This window comes from Phaseolus vulgaris, chromosome 9, assembly GCF_000499845.2.
Source record: "Phaseolus vulgaris cultivar G19833 chromosome 9, P. vulgaris v2.0, whole genome shotgun sequence".
Taxonomy (NCBI): domain Eukaryota; kingdom Viridiplantae; phylum Streptophyta; class Magnoliopsida; order Fabales; family Fabaceae; genus Phaseolus; species Phaseolus vulgaris.
Genome location: NC_023751.2, coordinates 5,864,122 through 5,885,794, shown reverse-complemented (window position 1 = coordinate 5,885,794; position 21,673 = coordinate 5,864,122). Strand labels below are relative to the sequence as shown.

General features: G+C 34.4%; 2 protein-coding genes and 1 non-coding gene across 3 annotated transcripts; 1 reads left to right on the top strand and 2 right to left on the bottom strand.

The window, feature by feature from the left end:
- Positions 1-1,762: 1,762 nt before the first annotated feature.
- Positions 1,763-8,561, top strand: LOC137823208 (coatomer subunit gamma-2-like). Its single transcript, XM_068628378.1, has 18 exons — positions 1,763-2,006; positions 2,530-2,627; positions 2,730-2,780; positions 2,871-2,984; positions 3,096-3,296; positions 3,382-3,483; positions 4,302-4,409; positions 4,488-4,721; positions 4,958-5,208; positions 5,324-5,495; positions 5,598-5,753; positions 5,843-5,893; positions 6,348-6,488; positions 6,559-6,756; positions 6,975-7,106; positions 7,189-7,362; positions 7,511-7,750; positions 8,034-8,561. The coding sequence occupies exons 1-18, from the start codon at positions 1,961-1,963 to the stop codon at positions 8,226-8,228; spliced, it is 2,664 nt and encodes an 887-aa protein (XP_068484479.1). The 5' UTR covers positions 1,763-1,960; the 3' UTR covers positions 8,229-8,561.
- A 5,638-nt stretch (positions 8,562-14,199) lies between these two features.
- On the bottom strand, positions 14,200-14,271 carry TRNAE-UUC (transfer RNA glutamic acid (anticodon UUC)). Its single transcript has one exon. It is a non-coding gene; the product is annotated as a tRNA-Glu (tRNA).
- A 728-nt stretch (positions 14,272-14,999) lies between these two features.
- Positions 15,000-19,014, bottom strand: LOC137820401 (glucan endo-1,3-beta-glucosidase 7-like). The gene is made up of 5 exons (XM_068624474.1): positions 18,681-19,014; positions 17,901-18,559; positions 16,117-16,443; positions 15,735-16,020; positions 15,000-15,282 (listed from the first exon to the last, which is right to left on the bottom strand). The coding sequence occupies exons 1-5, from the start codon at positions 18,742-18,744 to the stop codon at positions 15,245-15,247; spliced, it is 1,374 nt and encodes a 457-aa protein (XP_068480575.1). The 5' UTR covers positions 18,745-19,014; the 3' UTR covers positions 15,000-15,244.
- Between the last annotated feature and the right edge of the window lie 2,659 nt (positions 19,015-21,673).

Here is a 21,673-nt window from a genome sequence, read left to right as displayed (position 1 = left end):
TTTTTAAGCATTAACTGTAGCAATTGCATTATTTTTTTTTAGGATTTTGCATTTAGGGTAGACACTTCAATATTATTTGTGTCACTATTAATTAATACTAATTGACTTTGTTTTTTTTTATAATTATGTCATGTATTTTTTACTTGAAATTAACATGATTACATCATCAATAATAATAAAAGTAAATACTAATTTATGTTTATAGATTCAACTTTTATGTTGTTATAGAGTTTTTTTTTTCTTCATTCTTAAAATAAATAATTTTAAACTAAAACATTTTTAATTTATTACTTTTTTATTTTTATTTTGTAAAAACTCATTTCTTTATTCATTAATTAAATTTCTAACTATTTTAAACATTAAAAGTATTTATTTTTTAATGCATTTAAAATTAAAATTATCAATTTTTTTTAATTTATTATTTATTTATTTTTTAAATTGTGCTAAATAGGAAAATAAAAAATAAAAAGGTGCTAGATAGGGAAATAAAAATAAAAGGGTGTTAAATAGGGAAATAAAAATAAAAGGGTACTAGATGGAGAAATAAAACGATGCTAGATAGGTAATTGAGCCTGAAAACTAACCTCTCTTAAATTTTAAAATTAAATGAAAACTATTTTGTCATGAATTATGTAAGATTTTTATCCAACATTTATAAAACCTGCAATATGATTTAAATAGAAATACAAATTACTATTACTGATATACATTATTTTAATATTTTTTGCCAAAAATTAAAAATCAATTTAAAACTAATTGAATTAGTACTGGGCATGAGTTTGGCCCTTGGTTTTGGATTAGTAATAGCTTGGTTCTCGGTTTGGACTGAGGTCAGCTCGGTTATTGGACCCTGAGTAAGGGTTACGAGTTTGACCCAATTTAGTTAATGAGCCTGTAAGATATAATGGGGTTGTCATTTGAGAGGGGTTCATTGTATATGCTTATAGATAAGTGTGTGCAAGTAGTTATGATATGTGCGTGTTTGTTACTTGTTACGTGTGCAATTTTGTTATTTGTTGCATGTTAATTACGTAATAATGTCTGTTGATAGTTGTTGTTAACCCTAAAAGCAACGTGCAGTTAAAACAGAATGTTGGCCTACGGTTTAGCACCTGAAAATCATTGGTGTCCGTGGCAGTAGTTTTTCGGTTAGAGATAAAAGATTAATGTGCTTAGTATATTTTCAGTTGTCAGTTAAAATTTTATCTCTCAAGCGAGAAACTGTTGCATGTGCGGTTATAAAAGGGGCCTAAGACCCCATGTGAAGGTATGCTGTTTTTGCACACTAAACTGAGAATTGTTACATTTTGTGAATCTTTACTAACTTGAGTGTTGGAGTGCAATCAACAAGTAGGACGCTCTTTGTCTCAACAGATCCTTATGACGACACAATCAACCGACGAGAACAAAATTTCTAAATAAATAAAAATAAAAAGTATTATATGTAAATGTTTTTTTTATATTTATCATTACTACATGTGATGTGATGTGATAACAGTGTTAACTTTAAAAATATATAAAAAAGAGTGGTACATATTAACAAAATGTAGAATTTTCAAATAATCTATCTAATTTTTAATTTAATTATAAGATATTGTAAACAATTTTAAACTTAATATTATAACTTTCCATTAAATAAGCAACACTGTTAGAAAACAAATGGATTAAATAAGAAATTGTACGGAATTAAAAAGTATAAAAAATATTTACACAACATTTGCCGATGATGTGATTATATTTAAATAGAATGTGATTAAATTTTAATAAAATGTGATTAAATTTTAATCGGAACCTGAACTCGATCTGCATCGTAGAGTACTACAAAACAACTCGTGCGTTTAGACACAGCATTTTCCTTCGTCTTCTCAGCATTCACCACTGATTCGTTCATTTATTCATTCACAAAGTTGAGTGGTGCATTCGCAGAACAGAGATCTCACAGATTCACCGGTGATTGGTGATGGCTCAGCCGCTCGTGAAGAAGGACGATGACCGCGACGACGAAGGTGCTCTTCTTCTCTTCTCTCCTAATTCGATCCGTTTTCTCTCTCGTTAGCTCTTAGCGTTTTCCTTCCTCTCATTGCTACTGTTGGATCAATCTCTTTTGCTTCCAGATCCGTGTTTCATTTCCATTTCCGAATACTACAGTAGGGTTCGCCTAGTTAGATATTTCAATTTTCAAATTCCGCGTACTTAGATGTCTCAATTCTCAACATCCTTCTATTGAATCTTATGTTGTTCCTCTCTGAATTTCCTAATGGTCTCTAGTTTGATCTGGTTTCGATTCCTTATCGTTTGTAAAAACTCGAATTGATCTTGCCAGATAATTTTCAATGCAGTTTGTGGAATAAGTTTCCGGTGATTAGGTGATAGTGGTAGATTTTTGGCTCTTGGTTACGTTTTTCTCTTCCTTTATTGGGTACCAAGTCAGGGTTGTGCATTGTGACGAATCCTACTCGTAATGACTGATTTAATTGCGAATATATTGTAAATGTTACTAATTGTGATGTGATTTTGGTTGTTGAGCAGCCGAGTATTCCCCCTTTATGGGAATTGAAAAGGGGTCTGTTCTTCAGGAGGCCAGAGTTTTTAATGACCCTCAACTAGATGCTAGGAGGTGTTCACAGGTTGGTGTCGTGAATTAAAGGATGCTTATGTTTTCATTTTGTTTCTGTACATGATTCAGTGGTTGAATTCTCACTCTGCTTGTTTTGTTATCTTATTTACAGGTTATTACAAAACTCCTATACCTACTGAATCAGGGAGAGACGTTTACAAAGGTCTAGAATGATATCCATCACCATGCTTATGTGTGGAATTATGTTAGAGACAGCTGTTAATCCTTTCCTGGGAAATTTTATTTTTGCTAGGTTGAAGCAACAGAAGTTTTCTTTGCTGTTACTAAGCTTTTCCAGTCCAAAGATATGGGATTAAGGAGAATGGTCTACCTGATGATAAAGGAGATATCTCCATCTGCAGACGAGGTTACATGTTCTCATGCAACTTTTTCATTTATTTTAGATTCATTTGTTTCGTCAGTGATTTGTGTTACTAGCTTAGATTTTGATTGTTCTATCTCCTTAAATTTAAAATAGGTTATCATCGTCACAAGCTCTCTAATGAAAGATATGAATAGCAAAATTGACATGTATAAGGCCAATGCCATTCGAGTGCTTTGTCGAATCACTGATGGAACACTCCTTTCCCAAATTGAGCGGTATATAAAACAAGCTATTGTAGATAAAAATCCAGTTGTTGCAAGTGCTGCTTTAATTAGTGGCTTTCATCTTCTCCAGGTAATAATCGTATATATTTCTTTTTGCAATTGTTTAAACACTTGATTTGTACTGTGCTCACTTATTTTGTGTCCCCCCTTTACAGACAAATCCTGAAATTGTAAAAAGATGGAGCAATGAGGTTCAGGAAGCTGTTCAATCAAGGGCAGCCCTTGTACAATTTCATGCTCTGGCTTTGCTACATCAGGTATGCTTTCCAGATAAGTTTGGTTATGACAGGTTTTTTGGTGTATTGAAGCACCTCAAAACTTTGTCATCATTCTAGGGTCATTTAGTGTGGCAAGGTTTTTGTGGTTGTCTGTATCTTTCTACTGCCAGTGCACTTTCTTGAATCATCACTACACTACACATCATGGCTTATCACAGCTAAATGTCATGAATGAGCTTATCTTTGTTCTTTCCTCTTACAACTTCCACCAATTAAGTACATTTCTTTCTGCGCTTAACTTATATGAGCTTATGTGGGTGATGAATTTGACTATACATACAGAAAGCAAAACTTCTTGAATTTCACCTGAAGATATTAATATTTGTTTGTTTGGTTTCTGGTCCATGTTATGTTATCACATTGTCATCTACAGCTGAAATTTTTAGCGTATTCATAGTTATACTTCTAGTTTCAACTTCAGCGTTGCTTCTTATAGTACATGAAAAGGTTTCAAGGTAGAGTTTCTGTTCAGATCTCTGTATTGTATAATAACTTAACCAAGTTTTAGATGCTTTGAACTTCATGTTGGTAAACAAGTTGAAAGTTGCCTGCATTGATTGTATAGTGCTGTAAATTTTGGTGCCATCTGACTCTTTACACGTCTAAGCTAATTATCTTGTAGAATTAGTTTGGGCCGGATCATGATGGGAAATTCTATTCCTTTAGCCCTACTATAAATTTTTTATTCAGCCTCATTTTAATCTTGCCTTCTTGGAAGCTGACTCTTCTTATCATATAAAACACATGTATAAAATCTAAAGAGAGTTAGTGGTACATGGTGATTTGAACCATTGCAGATACGACAGAATGATCGGTTGGCAGTTAGCAAGCTGGTTACCAGTTTGACAAGGGGGACTGTTCGCTCACCTTTAGCGCAGTGCCTTTTGATCCGTTACACTAGTCAGGTGTGTTTCCTTCCATGTGTATATTGTTATTGGGATGGTATTCATTTTCATAATCTTTTTCTTCCATCATCTATGTAGGTTATTTATGAATCAGGCAATAATACACAGGCAGGGGAACGCCTCTTCTATGATTATCTTGAGAGTTGCCTTCGTCACAAGTCAGAGATGGTGATTTTTGAAGCTGCTAGAGCAATAACAGAGCTCAATGGTGTAACAAGTCGAGAATTAACTCCGGCAATTACTGTTCTTCAACTATTTTTAAGTTCTTCTAAGCCAGTCTTGAGATTTGCTGCTGTCCGTACCTTGAACAAGGTAATAATTTCTTAAGTTTCACTGAAGTAATTATTATGCTGCTGCAGAATTTATAATGGGATTTTTGAAATGCTACTCAAGTCTGAAACCTCCCTGCCCATGTTCTTTTTCTTTTTATGATTTGGAGGAGTTGATAGAAAATCAATACCTTCAGTGTTTGCTAAATATTCTAATGAGATTTGTGATGGTCAAACTGGCAAGGTTTAACCATAAAGTGTGACTTTGAAACTTTACAGGTGGCAATGACACATCCAATGGCAGTCACCAACTGCAACATTGATATGGAAAGTTTAATCTCTGACCAGAACAGAAGCATTGCTACCCTTGCCATTACTACACTGTTGAAAACAGGAAATGAATCTAGTGTGGATCGTCTTATGAAGCAGATCACAAATTTCATGTCTGATATTGCTGATGAGTTCAAAATTGTTGTTGTTGAAGCAATAAGATCATTGTGCCTGAAGTTCCCTTTAAAATATCGATCTCTGTATGTATTCCAGTATATTGTTTTCAACTCCCCCATACGCCATGTACATCTTGGATCGTTATTTCCTAGATCAATGTTCTATGCTGATGGCTTGTATTTTGTTATTGTTTTTCAGGATGAACTTCCTGAGTAATATTCTTAGGGAAGAAGGCGGTTTTGATTACAAGAAGGCAATTGTAGATTCAATTGTGATTCTCATTAGTGATATCCCTGATGCTAAGGAAGTTGGGTTGCTTCATCTTTGTGAGTTCATTGAAGATTGTGAGTTCACTTATTTGTCTACACAGGTATTACTTCCATCACGTGCTTCATTATTCACAGTTTTTCCATTTCTTTTGTCTAGAATTCTGCATTTTGTTGTTGACCATTTTGCTTCCCTTGCACTGTAGATACTTCACTTCCTGGGAATTGAAGGACCAAAAACATCAGATCCAAGCAAATATATTCGTTATATTTATAACAGAGTACATCTTGAGAATGCAATTGTTAGGGCCAGTGCCGTGAGTACACTGGCAAAATTTGGTGCTGCAGTTGATGCGTTGAAGGTGTTACTTGATTTTTTTTGCAATGGTTTTCTCTAAATGTTTTATAATATTTTTGGGGATACGTGGTACTAACTTGTTTATTGTTTCAGCCCCGCATATTTGTTCTGCTAAGGCGATGTCTTTTTGACAGTGATGATGAGGTGAATTTCTTAACCTTGTTTTAATGTTTTATGTGAGTTATGAGGCTTGAAATGTTTTAGTTGTTTGAGTATTTTGTACATCTTGTTGCTCATACCTGTAATTTTAAAATTATAGTTTTCAATTGTTTAGATCTTTCAAATATATGTATGTTTGTTGTATCAACAGTTAGTCCGTTAAAACTGTGCACACAATAAAAAATAGGAGGGGAAGTAATAAAGGGGAGATTTTAGATTTGCTAGGGGAGGGAGATCCAGGTCTGTCAAATATTTGGGAATCAGAAAGAGCCCATTGTGTTCTGATACTGATGAAGATTGTTTCTGAATAAAATCTATCTGCTCGTCCTATTTTTGGTCCACTTTTACTCCCACCTCACACAAGGAAGGTTTTCGGTTCTATATTTTTTTAAATTTTTAACCACTTCAATATATATTTTGCATTTTGATTTCGTTGCAGGTTCGTGATAGGGCAACACTTTACCTGAACACACTTGGAGGTGATGGTTCAGTTGTTGAGACTGATAAAGATGTAAAGAACTTCCTGTTCGGTTCATTTGATATCCCACTTGTTAATCTGGAGAATAGTTTGAAAAATTATGTAAGTCCTCAGCATCTTTCCTACTTACTACCACAGAGTACATCATCTCATGTTTTTAATATGAATGTAGGAGCCTTCAGAAGAAGCTTTTGATATTAACTCTGTGCCCAAGGAGTTCAAGTCCCAGCCACTTGCAGAAAAGAAAGCCCCTGGTAAAAAGCCATCTGGTTTGGGTGCTCCTCCTAGTGGTCCCTCATCAACTGTTGATGCATATGAGAAGATGCTTTCGACCATTCCAGAGTGTGCAAACTTTGGGAAGCTTTTTAAGGTTCTTTCATTTTATTCTTAAAAAGAGAATTTTGTTAATTCTTTTTTTATCTAATGTATACATCATTGCATTAAAATCAATGCCATACCAAAATGTGTGTATTTATTTAGCATGTATCTATATATAGATAGACACAAGACAAATTTAGATTTTTCCATATTCTATATTTGGTGTTGTTCTTTCTAGATCTAACGTGGTATATATTTTTTTTTTACCAGTCCTCAGCACCTGTGGAGCTCACTGAAGCTGAGACAGAATATGCAGTTAATGTCATTAAACACATTTTTGATAGGCATGTTGTGTTCCAGTACAATTGCACCAACACAATAGCAGAGCAGTTATTGGAAGATGTAATTACTATTATAGATGCTTCAAATTTCACAAAATAATCCAACTCCCAGGTCTTTGTAATTGTTTTTCTCCCTATTACAGGTAATTGTGAATGTGGATGCTTCTGAAGCAGATGAATTCTCAGAGGTGTTCTCCAAGCCTATCAGGTCTCTTCCTTATGATTCACCTGCACAGACTTTTGTGGCATTTGAGAAGCCAGAGGGAGTATCAGCAGTTGGAAAATTTTCTAACATTCTGAAATTTATTGTTAAAGAGGTATCATTCTCTTTATTTTTCGGAAGCTTTCTAGTTTTTTTTATTATTTGATTTCTGGATCATTTTTATGAAGCTTGTTTTTAATTTTTCAATAACCTAAAATATTTTTGTAGCAATCTCATCCATATATAAACTGGATCTTCTTCAGGTTGACCCTACCACTGGCGAGGCTGAAGATGATGGTGTTGAAGATGAATACCAGCTGGAGGATCTGGAGGTTGTTGCTGCAGATTATGTGTTGAAAGTGGGGGTGAGTAATTTTAGGAATGCTTGGGAAAGCTTGGGCCCTGATTTTGAGCGAGTGGATGAGTACGGTCTTGGTCCTAGAGAGAGCTTGGCTGAAGCTGTAAATACTGTTATCAACCTGCTTGGCTTGCAGCCCTGTGAGGTAAGCCCATGATTTCAATTGCTGCTTTGGTGACTCTTTTGAGACCACTTTATTTAACTGTATATTTGCTTGTTTGGTTTAGAACGATTGCGCATAGTGTTTAACATCAACATTTCAAACCTATGAACTCTCCTTAACTGCCTTAAACCCACTCAATGACCACTATTAGTGCCTAGTATTATTAAACTGATTATGAGAAAGCAAGTGATCGTACAGTTTTTTAGTTTGTTTTTGTACTTGATGGATGCTGTAACGTAATGATTGTTCTAATGATTGTGAGCAGGGAACAGAGGAGGTTCCACCCAATTCAAGATCACACACATGCTTATTGTCAGGTGTATTCATAGGTAATGTAAAGGTGCTTGTACGGTTGTCTTTTGGACTTGATGGTCCAAAGGATGTTGCAATGAAACTGTCTGTCAGATCGGAGGATGAAACTGTCAGCGATGCCGTTCATGAGATTGTCGCCAGCGGCTAATCCATTGAGTCAATAAATATTGACTCAATTCAACCCTTTTTTGGTTAATGAGATTGGAGTTAAGCAGGCATATAGATTGACGTTTGTAAAGAATTTCAAAATTGTAATTGTTTGTCCTTTTCTACTCACTGCATTCTTGTTAGACTAGCAACGATACTGCCACTCTATCGCCTCCGCCCAATTGCACTACACTTCCTCATAAATACCCTTCGTTTCATCTATCCGCGTACTAGTCAAACTAAGATGAATTTTTTAGGATACTGTTTGTGTAATCAAAGAATTGGATTTTGTTGAACAGAATTTGTGTAGTACAGCAGACATGTTTCTTGACCCGATCCTTGTGTTATGACGATGAAATGTTTGATTCAGTTCTTTTACTAGAAAGTTAATTTTCACTTCCTAATTTAAGATTTTTAATGGAGCCTTATATCACGTCGAAACTATAAATTACTTAAGTAGCTTAAACTTAGATGTGAAAAATGATAAACCAAACATGCATCAGTATGTAGGCATTTTATGCAATTTCTACATATTTGATGATGCGAAAGTCAATTAATTAAAACACTCATTCTATATTTTATTCTCAATATGTTTTACACTTGAATGCTTTTTTTTTTTTCAGGTCATGTAGTTTCTAAAAAGTTTTATTTTCCAAATCTTCTATTTATAAAAATGTGTTAAGTATACTATTTATCGTTTACAAAAAGTTCTCTTATGAAAACACAAAACACTTGCATGTGATATAATAAGAAATTGTTTTCTTTTCGCAGGAATTAAAAACAAATATTGCTCTTTTCAGAAATATATTATGCTCTTTCAAGCATCTCATAACATTTGTCTTTCAAACAGAAAAACATACGAAAAAAGTGTATAACAGTTAGCACTCCCCCAGATCGAGATGGCTGCATCAAAGCATTAGCAACCTAGCTGTTCGCCTTTTGTTATACTAATGTCTGCAACAGAAAGGTCTCCGATGAATTCAATGGTATTTTCATTTCCAGAAATCATTTCATAGTCATTGCAACTCATTCTTCCAAGGATGCCCACATCCATGTTTGCGACATTCCTTCCAAAACAACGGACAAAGATGCAAAGTAAATAGTTTCAGCGTTCTGCGCAGTGTTTGCAGTTGTGCAGCATAACAAGGTGAGTTGGTGGTGGTAAACTCACAAAATTCAGAAATCATCTACTATATTAAATTTAGAAGTTTTAAAAGAGGCATAAATAGAAAGTTCGTTCCTATTTGATTTACAATAGTTATATTTTGGAAAACTAAGAAAATATTAATTATCTTTTTTTTCTAACATAGCTAACAATTATTTATATCAAACTTAAATTGTATATTTTACATGAAACATGTATTTAATTATAAGTTTTTTGTCGATGTATTTTGAATCTGGTGGAAAAATATAGTAATTCCATCCCTACCATGCATCTATACTTATATATAAAGTGATTTTCCTCTTTAATCACTAGCGCAGAAATGCTAAACAAGGGCGGTTATTTTACATTTATAAAAGCCGCATTTGATCAACACACATTCGTAAATCAAAGAGATACAAATGCGGCTATATAGCCGCATTTGTAAATACTATTTATAAGTGCGGCTATTTCTGGTAGCTACATTTGTATATGCTTCTGAATCAGGTGACAGGTTTAGGGGTATAACATTTACAAATGCGGCTTTGGTAATAGCCGCATTTGTAAATCATGCACTGGATTTACAAATGCGTCTTTGGTAAATAACCGCACTTGTAAATAGTGGTTTTTTTTAGTGCAATCTGTTTAGTGCTAAACCCATATAAATTAACCTGTTCAATTATATATACTCAGCCAGACAAATACATAAATTCAGAGAATCAAATATATATTGATCAAAATGTACATTACAAACAGTAATCAAATTACATATAATCCCTACACTATTGATCAACTATCCTAGAGTTATAAAAATTTATGAAATATGTGGATCAAGAATGTCTCACATATGACATGGCTTCCGAACTCAATGGTATTTCTTCCGTGAATAACTACATTTCAAAATATAGTTGACATAAATTAGTTTTAAGATACATATTGTTCAAGAATTATAAAAATGATTTAACATGTTACCTCTTTCCAACCAGTTTTAACACCTAGTCTTACAATGGTAGTCATCAATTGCATAATGTAATAGCCACACTCATAGCTTCCTGGTTGTTTATTACACTATAATTCAATAAAAAGTAAAAGTTAGTATATTGATAAACAATGATAAGAGAAAGAAAAAAATTACAAACCTTTATTCTTATCCAGTTCAAATTATTTGAACTTGATCGACCTTTTAGGATGTTATATCCACGCCATGAACTGGTTAATACAAAAAACCTCGTTAGTAGATGGTTAATTAGTAACATACAAAGTTAAGTTTATAGTGTACTTACGTATCAATGATATTCTTAAAATTTGTGGGTATCTTCTTGTGTAGGGAACAGAACCACACAACAGTCTTATCAACCATTGATAAGACAAGTAACTGTCAATGATGCCTATATCATCCATGAAAAGAGTTAGTAAATATTTAAAACATGAAATAGTAATAATTGATGACATATAATTAAACTTACTCATTAATATAAGGGCATAAATAAATTTGTTTTCCCTCTTTTTCCAGGGTGTTAGTGATGTATGCTTGGGTCTTATATGACCTTGGTCCAACGAGATTAGTATATGCAGGATCTAAGAATCCATACACATTTTCCTTCTCCTCAGTGAGACAGACTCCATGCAAAAACCTACAAGTTATTAGTTAAAGCATAATCAATAATAATTTAACATAAAGTAAATTGAAATATAGGTAAAGATACTTACATCATAAAAAAATGAATTATATTTATATTGAGCTCCTGATCCCCAGCTACAAATTCTAATAAATCTATGTTGTACATCATCAGTAGCAGTTCAATGTTTATTTGAAAAAACGTATCATCCCAGGAACTTCAAAAGGTTGATGACCAATTTGACTAGCAACTAGACCTAAGGATGTTATAGGATCGTCAACTGTAACATCACGCTTCTTCTCCGGACTTGGTTTCCGAAGAGGTTTCTACAAGATAAAGAACATTTGTATTAAATTATATGTAATATATAAATATAAATATAAATTAATATAATATAAAGAAATGAAATGAAATTATTACATGAGGTTGTGGCATAAATCAAATGAGGTGTCTGGGTCAGGCAACAAATGTCTGAAATGCATCGACCACAGTGGTTAACTCATTTGAAGGTAGTGGAACACGAGCATCAGGTACTCGTACTTTTTCAACTGTTACCTTCGTCACATCAGGGGAGAGAGGAACGTTATGTAAGGTGGTGGCCTCTTCATAGACTTTTCCAAGGGCCACCACCTGAGGAAGCTTGTCGGTCGCTACCAGTAGCTCACATTCCCTTGTTTGCCCAATGATATCATCCCCTGATGTTGTAGGAGTCGCACAACTCCCCTTTGTGCTCTTGGGAGTGGGACTAACAAGGGGTTGAATCGACTCAGCACAAAGTTGTTGCGACAGAAACTCTTGTCGCATTCGATCATTCTCTTTTCTCATCTCTAGCCGCATCAGATCAGTCTCATTTCTCATCTCCTCCATTAATTCTTCACGTATCTTAGTCTTCATTTCAGTTTCGCTCTCTTTGGAGGAGGAGGATGAATGTCGTTGTGAAACTCCAAAATACAGTTTAATTCCAACCCCTTGTCCAGCTGCACAAACACGACCACAGTGCTCAAGTCGTCTAATTGCTTCAACTAGGATATCGTGACGACCTTCAGCAACAAAATTACCTTGGGATTCACGAATCATGTCCTCCAATCAATCATCATCTACATCATCGTGTACTGCTTCATCCATGGTGGACCTCACATATTCTTCAGTTACGGAAACACGTGGTAAATTTAATAATTCACCATGTCATGTCCAACTTGTATAAGATCGAAGAAAACATCGCATAACAAGTGCTCCCTCATTATATTAACATCTGGTATCCTTCCATTCAAACAGTTAACGCACAGACACCTGATCTTTGCTCCATCATGACCACTATTAAACGCATTAGATTGTGCAAATTGTATAAATTCTTTTACTCCTCTTTCGTACTCATCACTTATAGAACAAAATTAATCCAATTTCGATCTATTATATTCTGCAATAGTCATTCAGAATCAGGGTTCTATCTCACGTGTTTGTCGAGGGTCGAACACCCCCAGACTCAATACCAACACGTATTATTGCCGAGGGTCGAACACCCTCAAACTCAATACAACCATGATAATTAATTCTATTCTAAACTAACAACCAACATAACATAAGTACAAATTATAATAAATACTGAATAATATAAATTTTAAAAAATACAAATTATAATACATAAAAAAAAACAAATTCATAACATTAAAAAAAAGTCAAAAAATTTAAAAAACCACCAACCTTGTGTGAGAAGGCTTCGTTGGTGAAAAGTGCACAGAAGCGCCAGCAATGGTGACGACAGCGGAAGCGGTGGCAGACAAGGAAGCAGCGATAAAGCAAAGAGAAAAACTCACAACAAGAACCCATGAAGGCAATGTAACAGCACTTCGAGCAATACAAAACCATGTAAGAAACCAAACCAAAGAAAAACGAAAAAGATGTATACATACATTCGGTGCAAAACAAAGAGAGCTCGAAGAACTTACCAAATGAATGAAGCTGTAGAATAACAAATGGACGTGAAGCGCAAATGCGAGTTGGAACGGAGCAGGAACCATGCAAAGGAAACACAGAGAGGAGAAAGAAAGTATGAAAGAATGTGGCGCGCTCCAAAAGTTAGGGTAAAAAAGGTTTACAAGTGCGGCTATTAGGTAAAACCGCATTTGTAAATCAAGCGTATTGATTTACAAATGCGATTGGTTTACAAAATGCAGTTTTACAATAGCCGCACTTGTAAATCAACATAATTTCAAAAATGTCACCGCATGTTTAACGAATGCGTGTGAGCGCAAAGCCGCACACTAAATAAAGAGCATTCTTTTCTTCATTTTGCACTAGTGAATTGCTCTCAATTTTTTTTCTATTTTATCCTTATAACAATATTTAATTTTATTAATGTATTATCGGTATTGCATCATTTTCTATTTTTTCTAAAACATATTAAAAAGCATTTTTGATTATAGAGAATTTTTTTTAATTTAATTTTCTAAAATATATCTTAATTTCTTCAATTTTCACATTCTTTCCAATTTGAATTGTTGAGATTTTATCACCGTTTTCTCTCTTTATTCACTCTTTCTCACTTTATCTCTATTCTTTCTCAAATTTCTTGAAATCCAATAATATGATAAAAAATATATTTTATTTAAATAAATATAAATATACATAAAAATAAAAAATAAAAAATTCACATTCACAAGCCTGTCTTCCCGCTAATGATAGATAAAATGTTGTACCTACAGTTCACATGTCAAAGCATTATAATCGTGCAATTTTTTTTTCAAAATTATAGATTTGGATATTTTGTAAGAAAAATTAAATAAATAGTAAGTTATGCTTGAAAGAAAAACTTTACAAATAACTTGTATTCGCATACAGGACATTTTTTCTAAAATTTTAATGAAATAGTGTTTTGTAGACTTTACTTAGTTTAGTATTTTTATTCAAAATTAATATGAAAGTTGTATTTTGAACAGGACTTTAGATATTTCCTTTATAATTAAGATGAAGTTGTGCTTCTAATTAAGACTGTGTAATTTAATTTATACTAAATTTATATTTACAAGTATAACAAAGTACATTCGTGTTTACGGACACCACTATATTTTTTTATAATTAAAATAAGTTTAGATTTACATTTTTTTTAAGACATGAAAGCACAATTATAAGATTTAGTTGTGTTGACATTTTTAATGTATGGAGAATTTATTGTGAGAAGGTTGTGAGTAAGAAGATCTAAAAAAACAGAAAAGTTCCGTTGCCGGGAATCGAATCCGGGTCTCCTAGGTGAAAGCCAGATATCCTAACCGCTGGACGACAACGGATTATTGAATATTTATTTCCAAATTTATTAAATAAAGTTATGTAACGGTTGTTATTTATTATTCATCTTTGAAAGAAACAATACACACAGATATGCAGCATCCATATGAAATCAAAATATGAGTGTATTAAAGAGTAAAACATTTAGCAGAATTTTTTTTATTTTATTCCAAATTAAAGCAGTGTTAAAAATTTGAACATCTGATAACAACAGTCAAACAGAATCCTTTTTATCTTTCTATTATCGTAAATCATATTATTTTGGTGGCTTCACTGGCTTCATGAAAAATTTCCCGCGAATGATGTTGAAAGATCCAGCTATACAAAGATTTTATGGAGAGAGGCTTTTCACAAAACAAGTAGTCAACTATTTCTTTTATGGATCCGATTGAATTTCTTCCTCAAATCTTAATTAATGAATAACCTATTCAAAAAGATTTCCAGAGATCTAGAAGAGTTAAAAACTTGTTGACTAGTATGGATAAAGTTATTCAGATCCAAGTTTGCGTAGTAATTCTCTAAATAAACTTCACCACCTCATTTCCACCGTAGTTGGTAGTATTAGAAGCGTCTCCGATCCACACCTGAAGTACACTACCCTCTCCTTTTGTCCATTTTATTTTATGTTTTACCAACAAAATTTTAAAAAAATTGTTGCACTTTGATTGTCATTATACAATACCAATAAACAATTAAATATGTACAAAATTAAGTAATAAAAGAGAGATGATGAGAATAATGAGATTTGGAAGGACATTTAACATTGAAAAAATGGGATCGTAAAATTGAAGGAAACAATTGTTGATAGGGAGTCTAAGAAGGGGAGAAAAGACAGAAAGCAGATGGGCATGGCTCTATAAATATGAAAGGCTAAAACTAAATACAATTACAGCGTTCGCCCTTATTCACTCATTTAATTCTAAATACACATCCATCCCATAATTTATTAGTTTAGATAAAGCTGAAGCCTCTGTTTCAGTTGCCCCCACCAGAGTATATGCAAGCATTGTAACCTACCAACAGCAGGAAATCGAGTTAGACAACCCACACACACCATATAGTCATGCCGTTGATTAGGAACCAGAACAACGGCATATATTATATAATTCAATTTCCAATCATTCACCAAACATACCCCACCTAAAATGTCAAAAGTATTAGTCTTTTCTTGTATAAAAGTAACCTTTTGCCAAAAGGGCCGTTGGTAACTTAAGCATCACACGTTTGTGCCAGCTAAGACAATGTTATCTTTTCTCCCGATTCCATTCCTATCAAAGAATAGTTCTCTTAACCAGTTGAACTTCTCATGGCTAGTTTTTCATTTTGGATGGATTAAGCTATTTTGATTATTCACATTAAAATAAGAGAAGTGTTTAAAGTTTATTAGACACTCGTTAAAAGTGCAATGGAGTCTACAACATTAAAATTGAAATTTCAGTGTTAATTCAGTGTCTAGAAAACTTACTGGGATTTTGGGATGTTAGTGTTGCTGATTGGGAGAAGTCACAGTTCCATTGATTTTTGGCAGATGTTTGGTAGTAGAGATTCATGGCAAATGCAGCATGGGATGCTACTGTGTTAGGCTCAAAACAAGCACCTCCTGGTTGAATTGGTCCGCAATCTATGCCTTGGCTACATGCGTAGTCAATATTGGCCTGCAACTGATCATCAGAAATTCCAGCTTTGGGTACACACCATCCAGAAGTGTTGGGTGCTGGAGTAACCGGAGTCTTTGGACTAGTTGATGGAGTCTGTACACACAAAAAAAGGCTGCATGTTATAAAAAATCTTATGAAACTTATTAGACATCAACACTATGCTCCTGCCTAAAGTAGCAATTTCCTCACCTGCTGGCTAGACTTGGCTAAGCCAGCATCGTATGCCATGGTACCATCAGTTTTGAACAGCCCAAACGCGCGTTCAGATCCTGGACCGGGTTTGAGATCCTCATCATAGAGTGCAAAAATGTAAGTGTCCACAGACTTCCCAGGCATCAAAGGTGTCCCAACCAATGATCTAAGATGATTAATCAGGTTCCCGTTAAAGGCCTTTGCATTTTCAAGACTGGGTCCTACTTCGTTACTGTCACCACGTGAGGGCCATCCAGTCTCAGCAACCACAATCTCGATGTCCTGGAAGCCCATCGCACTCAAAGCAGAATGTACAGCATCAACCTGCACAACATTCAAACCCAAGTAAGAAGAATGTCCAGTAAGGAAAACGCAACTATTTAACAAACCAGATGAGATCATTAAAGGGTTTTCTTTCCATTTTGATTTAATTAGCAGCATAATTTGTTCACCAACCAAATTTTGAACTGTTAGAAATTGAGGCCACTAAAGGCTAGCGTTAGGGAAAATTAGAGTTACTCCATATGCTAAAATCAAAGGGGCAAATGAATTGGACCAAGTGGTAGGTTGTTGGTAGAACAAAGGTGCTCCTCAACATTGAAATCTTTCCTACCTTTTTATTCCAACAGGTTAAAAAAGACAAGGGTTTACCTACCATATTCACTCACTGTGACCCATTTTCTTTATCCATGCCCAACATGACAACAATTATTGATGCTTTGGAAGGACTTGTTTTGTGACCACATATCATGTGTAGCCAGCCTGTCTCCAATCAGAGTGAGTGAGGGTATGCACTAATATTACTCAACTGCACAGAGATAAGAATAACTCCACTCTTATCTTGGCTTATGACACCGGGGTGAGGTCAATCCATAATCCTTGTCAAATTTTTCTTTACTCTTACGTATCAAGTCATCCATACATATTGAGTCCTACTTACGCAAATCTACAAGTGTTAGTAACTAGATCTACTTACTAGTTTAGTCCGTGAAGCTCAAGTCATCCATTGTTGCATATTGCATGATAAACTAAGAATTTTACGGTTATCCAGTGTTGAATAAAGATTTTAAAACTGTCAGACGAAGTTTCAATTGATTTAAAATGTAACCCATTTCAAGAAATTATTATAAAATGAAATATTGTGAATCATGGAGTTGTATAAGCAACGTTACTCTCATTGCAGCATCACGGGCAAAAGAATAGGCAATTAAATCATGTATGTAGTCCAATCAAACGCTTTACATTTGAAAAATGGAAAGAAATCACCGTCATCATATTATTATATCAATCATCACTACAGTAATAACAAGAAAAAACAAAGATCACGTCATGGGTAAATGCGTGTCACCCTAACTTCAAAAATCAAGACTAAGGCCAAACGAAATTAATTTAAGTACGCGTAACGGTTAACAATAACTTCATTAAAATAATTTGTATCTAACTCTAAAACAAATAGTAGCATTAATTATTAATCATTAACTATTATACTAATAAAACATATCAATAAGGAATATATTATTAAATTAGAATCCTTGATGTCCTTCTACAAATGCAAAGGCTGCTGAAAGAGAAGATTAGCGATCTACTGGTTGGAGTGAAGAGGAAGATTTGAAAGCATGAGTGAGTGTGTATATATAATGATATGGGTAAGGAGGAATAAGTGCAGACACGTGGATGGAATGTACAAAACAGAGGATGATTGTCTAATTGACTCACACGTCAACTTTTCATAATAACAAAATATTTAAAACCGAAAAAACAGTCACACCTATTGTACTGACCTGGGCATCGAACATGTTCGTGTAGAGCTTTCCATTGCCCGAGTCGACCCGGCCCGAGTTGGGTTGGAAGAGGCAAAACGCCAGCGTTTCGGGTCTCGTGTCGCTCTGGTAGGCGAAGAACGGGTACGGGTTGATCGTGAACGGCGATTTGTTATCCTTCAGAACCGCCAGCAACTGTTTCAGCGTGTTCTGGAGCGCCGGGTTGAACAGCCCGGACGACGGCGGATCCGACTGAGTTAACACGGCCATGGAGTGCACCGTGGAGACCTTGATCTTCACAGAAGCCGCGTTGAGGGCATTCTGGAGATTTCGCATCGCCGGCACGAGCTGCGAGACAAGACTCTGGTCGGCCAAGGTCAAAATCTCGTTGCCGACGGTGATGAGAGTGATGTTGCTGGCGGGGTAGTAGGGTAACACGTTCGCGTTAACCCACTGAGTGGCCGCGTTGGGATCGGAGGCCAGACTGGGAATGTCGCCGTTGGCGGCGCCGATGACGATTCCGATGCCGGAATTGGCAAGGGCCTTGATGATGGCGGGATCAGCGCCGTAGAGGCGGACTTTTCCGATGGAGGTGGATTTGAGAAGACCGGCCGTGGAGTCCGGCGGCGGAAGGTTGTCGGCGACCTGGCCGTAATTCACTCCTATGAAAGATTGGGAGTCTGCAAGAAGAAGTTAAAGAATTAGGAGAATAACAGAAAAATTAATTAAGATTGGTTTTGTTGAAAGCGGGGAAAAAGTTAACAGTGAATACAGTAACGGTTGGAAAAAGAGGTAACTAACTAGCGAGGGAGAAGAATAGAGGAAGGAAGAGGAGAATTGCAGGAGACGGTGCCGTATTAGCCATTGGAAGTGTCCGAGAGAAGGGGAAGTGTGTTGTTCTTATATAAAAGGAGAAAACCAAATAAAATTAAAGAGTATGTGTATTTTAGCAACAAGACTTATAATAATATTGTAACGGTAGAAACACATTCCATTATTCCAAGGACAAAAATATGGTATGGCCAATCAAAAGTTTCAACCAAACATATGTGGAAAAAGGTGCTGCTGCTGATATGGTTGTTAGAAGAAAGTGATTACCCTTTACCATAACTTTCTGATTCTTTTTGCTCTTTCTAGGAATTTACTGTATAACGTTATCCTCTTTTAAGTTTGCACAAATACGCTTAACTGTACCATGGATAACAATCAATACTACTATTAAACCCTTACCCTATACATTGCTTTCAATTCTATCTTCTCTATATTTGCATTCATTTTCTTCAAAAATATATGAACGTAAAATTTTATTATTTCTTAAAATATTTCACAAAATATTGAGTATAGTTACTTTATAATTTAAAACACGGTTATACCTTTAATTTAATTTAAGTTTATTAAAATTTCTTATGATTCTTTTCTCCAACTAATAATAATTATGCAGTACCAAGATGAAAAGTATAAATTAAAAAATAACAATATAATAAATATAAAGTTATAATTCTTTCAGTATTCAATTTTTTTAGTGTAAATACTATAATTTACATGAAATTGAAATTATTATTTATTTATAATTATAAATGGTGTTTATTTTAAAAAAATTCAATGGTATATTTAATTATTTTAAATACATTAGTTTTAAAAAAATGTTTTATTGACACACTTTATTCTCTTTTATATATATATATATATAACAATTGAGGGAGTACAAACAAACAACTTTCTACACGTGTCGTTCTCATGAATTTTTGAAAAAAATAAACAAAAAATCAAATTTACTATAAGAATAATGTTTTACACGTGGCACATTGATGGAGATCAAGATCAAGAAGAAATAGAAGCCAATAATCAATGACAAGAAGAGGTAGAGGCCCAAGTTAAAGACGCTCAAGAAGTCATTAGCCCACCTCATAGGCTTACAAGGAGCAAGTTTAAGGAATTAGGAAATAGTGGAAGATTGTTTTCTCTTTTTATAGTATCTTTTGTATTAAAAGGTGCTTAGAGGGAAACATTAGACACCTCTTTTGTAAAAACATCTTTAGGCTTTAGTTTAGAAAATTCTAGAAGCTTGGGGAGTGAGCTTAGTAGGGGCGTGAGTGTAGGAGTCTTTTGGGTAGCTTAGGGAATAAGCTTTGTAAGCAAATGACCGGCCCTTGCTCCTATAAAAGGATGGCTTAGGTCCTTCATAATTCAGATGGATGTTTGAAGTAGCAAAACTCTCCCAAATTGGTGATTGAGTTTGTGAGAACTTGTCTTCTCCTCTTCCTAGTCTCATCTTGAGAGCCTTGGTTCCCTCAAGTGGCGGCAATTCACACTTATCTTGGAGCATTCATACTTCAAGTGGCGTGTCCATCAACCAAGCTCTTCATTCACATAAGTTTCTCTCTTCTCCATCTTTTCATTTCATCTCCATGTTCATACGAAGCTAAAACATGTCTTAGGTTCCTATTCTTGCAATTTCATTCGGTGCTTTAGCTTATTTCTTGTTATGGTTCGGTTCTTCTTCTCTTTGGCTGGTTTCATTTGGTTCTTCTTCATTTCCTATTAATTTGTTCGGTGCAGTTCAGTTTCTAAGAAATTTAAATGGTTCATCTTTTTTGTTACTTCTTTTAATCGGTTCAATTGGCAAGAAATGGGTCTTCCATGTGAGTTTGGTGTTTGGTGCAAGTTTTGGTGAGTTCTTGAAACATAGAACATTGATCCATTTCTATTAAAAGTGCCTTTTCATTCTCCAACTCAAGTTGATTCCATAAAATGTCAAAGAATCATTTATATCTTGCTATTGGAATCATATCATGTGGTATCATGAGTCTTAGGTTTGTTCTTGTTTGATTTTGAGTTGTTTTGCACTTTTAATTCAAGAACTCTACATTCTTGTGTTTATCTTTCTGTTTTTAGGCTTAATTTTGGGTTTTATTGTTGTTTTCTTAATTGTGCCTATCATGTGTTTGTGTCTTTTCCTTTTTGAATCCTTTTTAAGTTTTGTCATAGTCATGTTTTTCCAAGAATGTTATCAATTCTTTGTGGTCCTTTTATTGTAATTTTTGTTTCTTGCTTTTGTATAATACAGTTTTTTTGAACTTGTTTCTTGATCCTTTGATGCATTTTATGTTTAGTTTTGAGTTCATACTAACTAAAAGAAAGATCGATTCTTTGTTGGGATCCTTCCTTTCTTCAAACGGAACGAACAGAGATAGAATCAGAGCGATTCCTTAAAAACCTTTCTGGATATTCCTCAATGTGCCGACTATTCATGGAACGTGTAGATCTATACAAGTTCTTATACATCATTTCCATTATGTCTTTGTTAGTTCTTAATTATGTTTTTTCATTCCTATTAGGATTCCTTTGTTTTCCAGAAAATGTGCTAACTGTTTTGCCTTATTGCAATTGATTTACTTACTAGAATGTTATGAAATTCTGGATTTGTGTTCGTCAAAGTGTTATAAAAAAGTAGAAAAAAGAAGTACTTCAAAATTCAAAGTACAAAATAAATGATAAATCAAATACAAACAGTGTGTAATTCTGCCGAAAAAAATATGGTAATCTGGCAGTGATTTTAGAAAATTTATCTCAATTAATTGGCTTACTGTTTTTGAGTAATTCCAGTGCCATTGTTGAGCTAAGATCTTGAATTTTCTGTGGTTAAAATTTCATTATCCAGTTCGCTTTATATCATTCCAGATAAATCGGTGAACATCAAGCACAGTTTGCACAAAAATATTTTCCAGTAGTTCTGTTTTTGTTTTCTTCATCTACTCTAGTGCTTTTCTTTAGGTCTCTTTTGTGTGCCTTCT

Excerpts from the sequence above, each read along its gene's own strand:
- LOC137820401 (XM_068624474.1), bottom strand. The coding sequence starts at position 18,744 with ATGGCTAATACGGCACCGTCTCCTGCAATTCTCCTCTTCCTTCCTCTA. Across the intron at positions 16,021-16,116 it reads TAGCCAAGTCTAGCCAGCAG|ACTCCATCAACTAGTCCAAA; the intron begins GTGAGGAAATTG and ends TTGTGTGTACAG. Across the intron at positions 15,283-15,734 it reads ACTAACATCCCAAAATCCCA|GTTACAATGCTTGCATATAC; the intron begins GTAAGTTTTCTA and ends TGCTGTTGGTAG.
- LOC137823208 (XM_068628378.1), top strand. The coding sequence starts at position 1,961 with ATGGCTCAGCCGCTCGTGAAGAAGGACGATGACCGCGACGACGAAG. Across the intron at positions 4,410-4,487 it reads TGATCCGTTACACTAGTCAG|GTTATTTATGAATCAGGCAA; the intron begins GTGTGTTTCCTT and ends TCATCTATGTAG. Across the intron at positions 5,754-5,842 it reads CTGCAGTTGATGCGTTGAAG|CCCCGCATATTTGTTCTGCT; the intron begins GTGTTACTTGAT and ends TTATTGTTTCAG.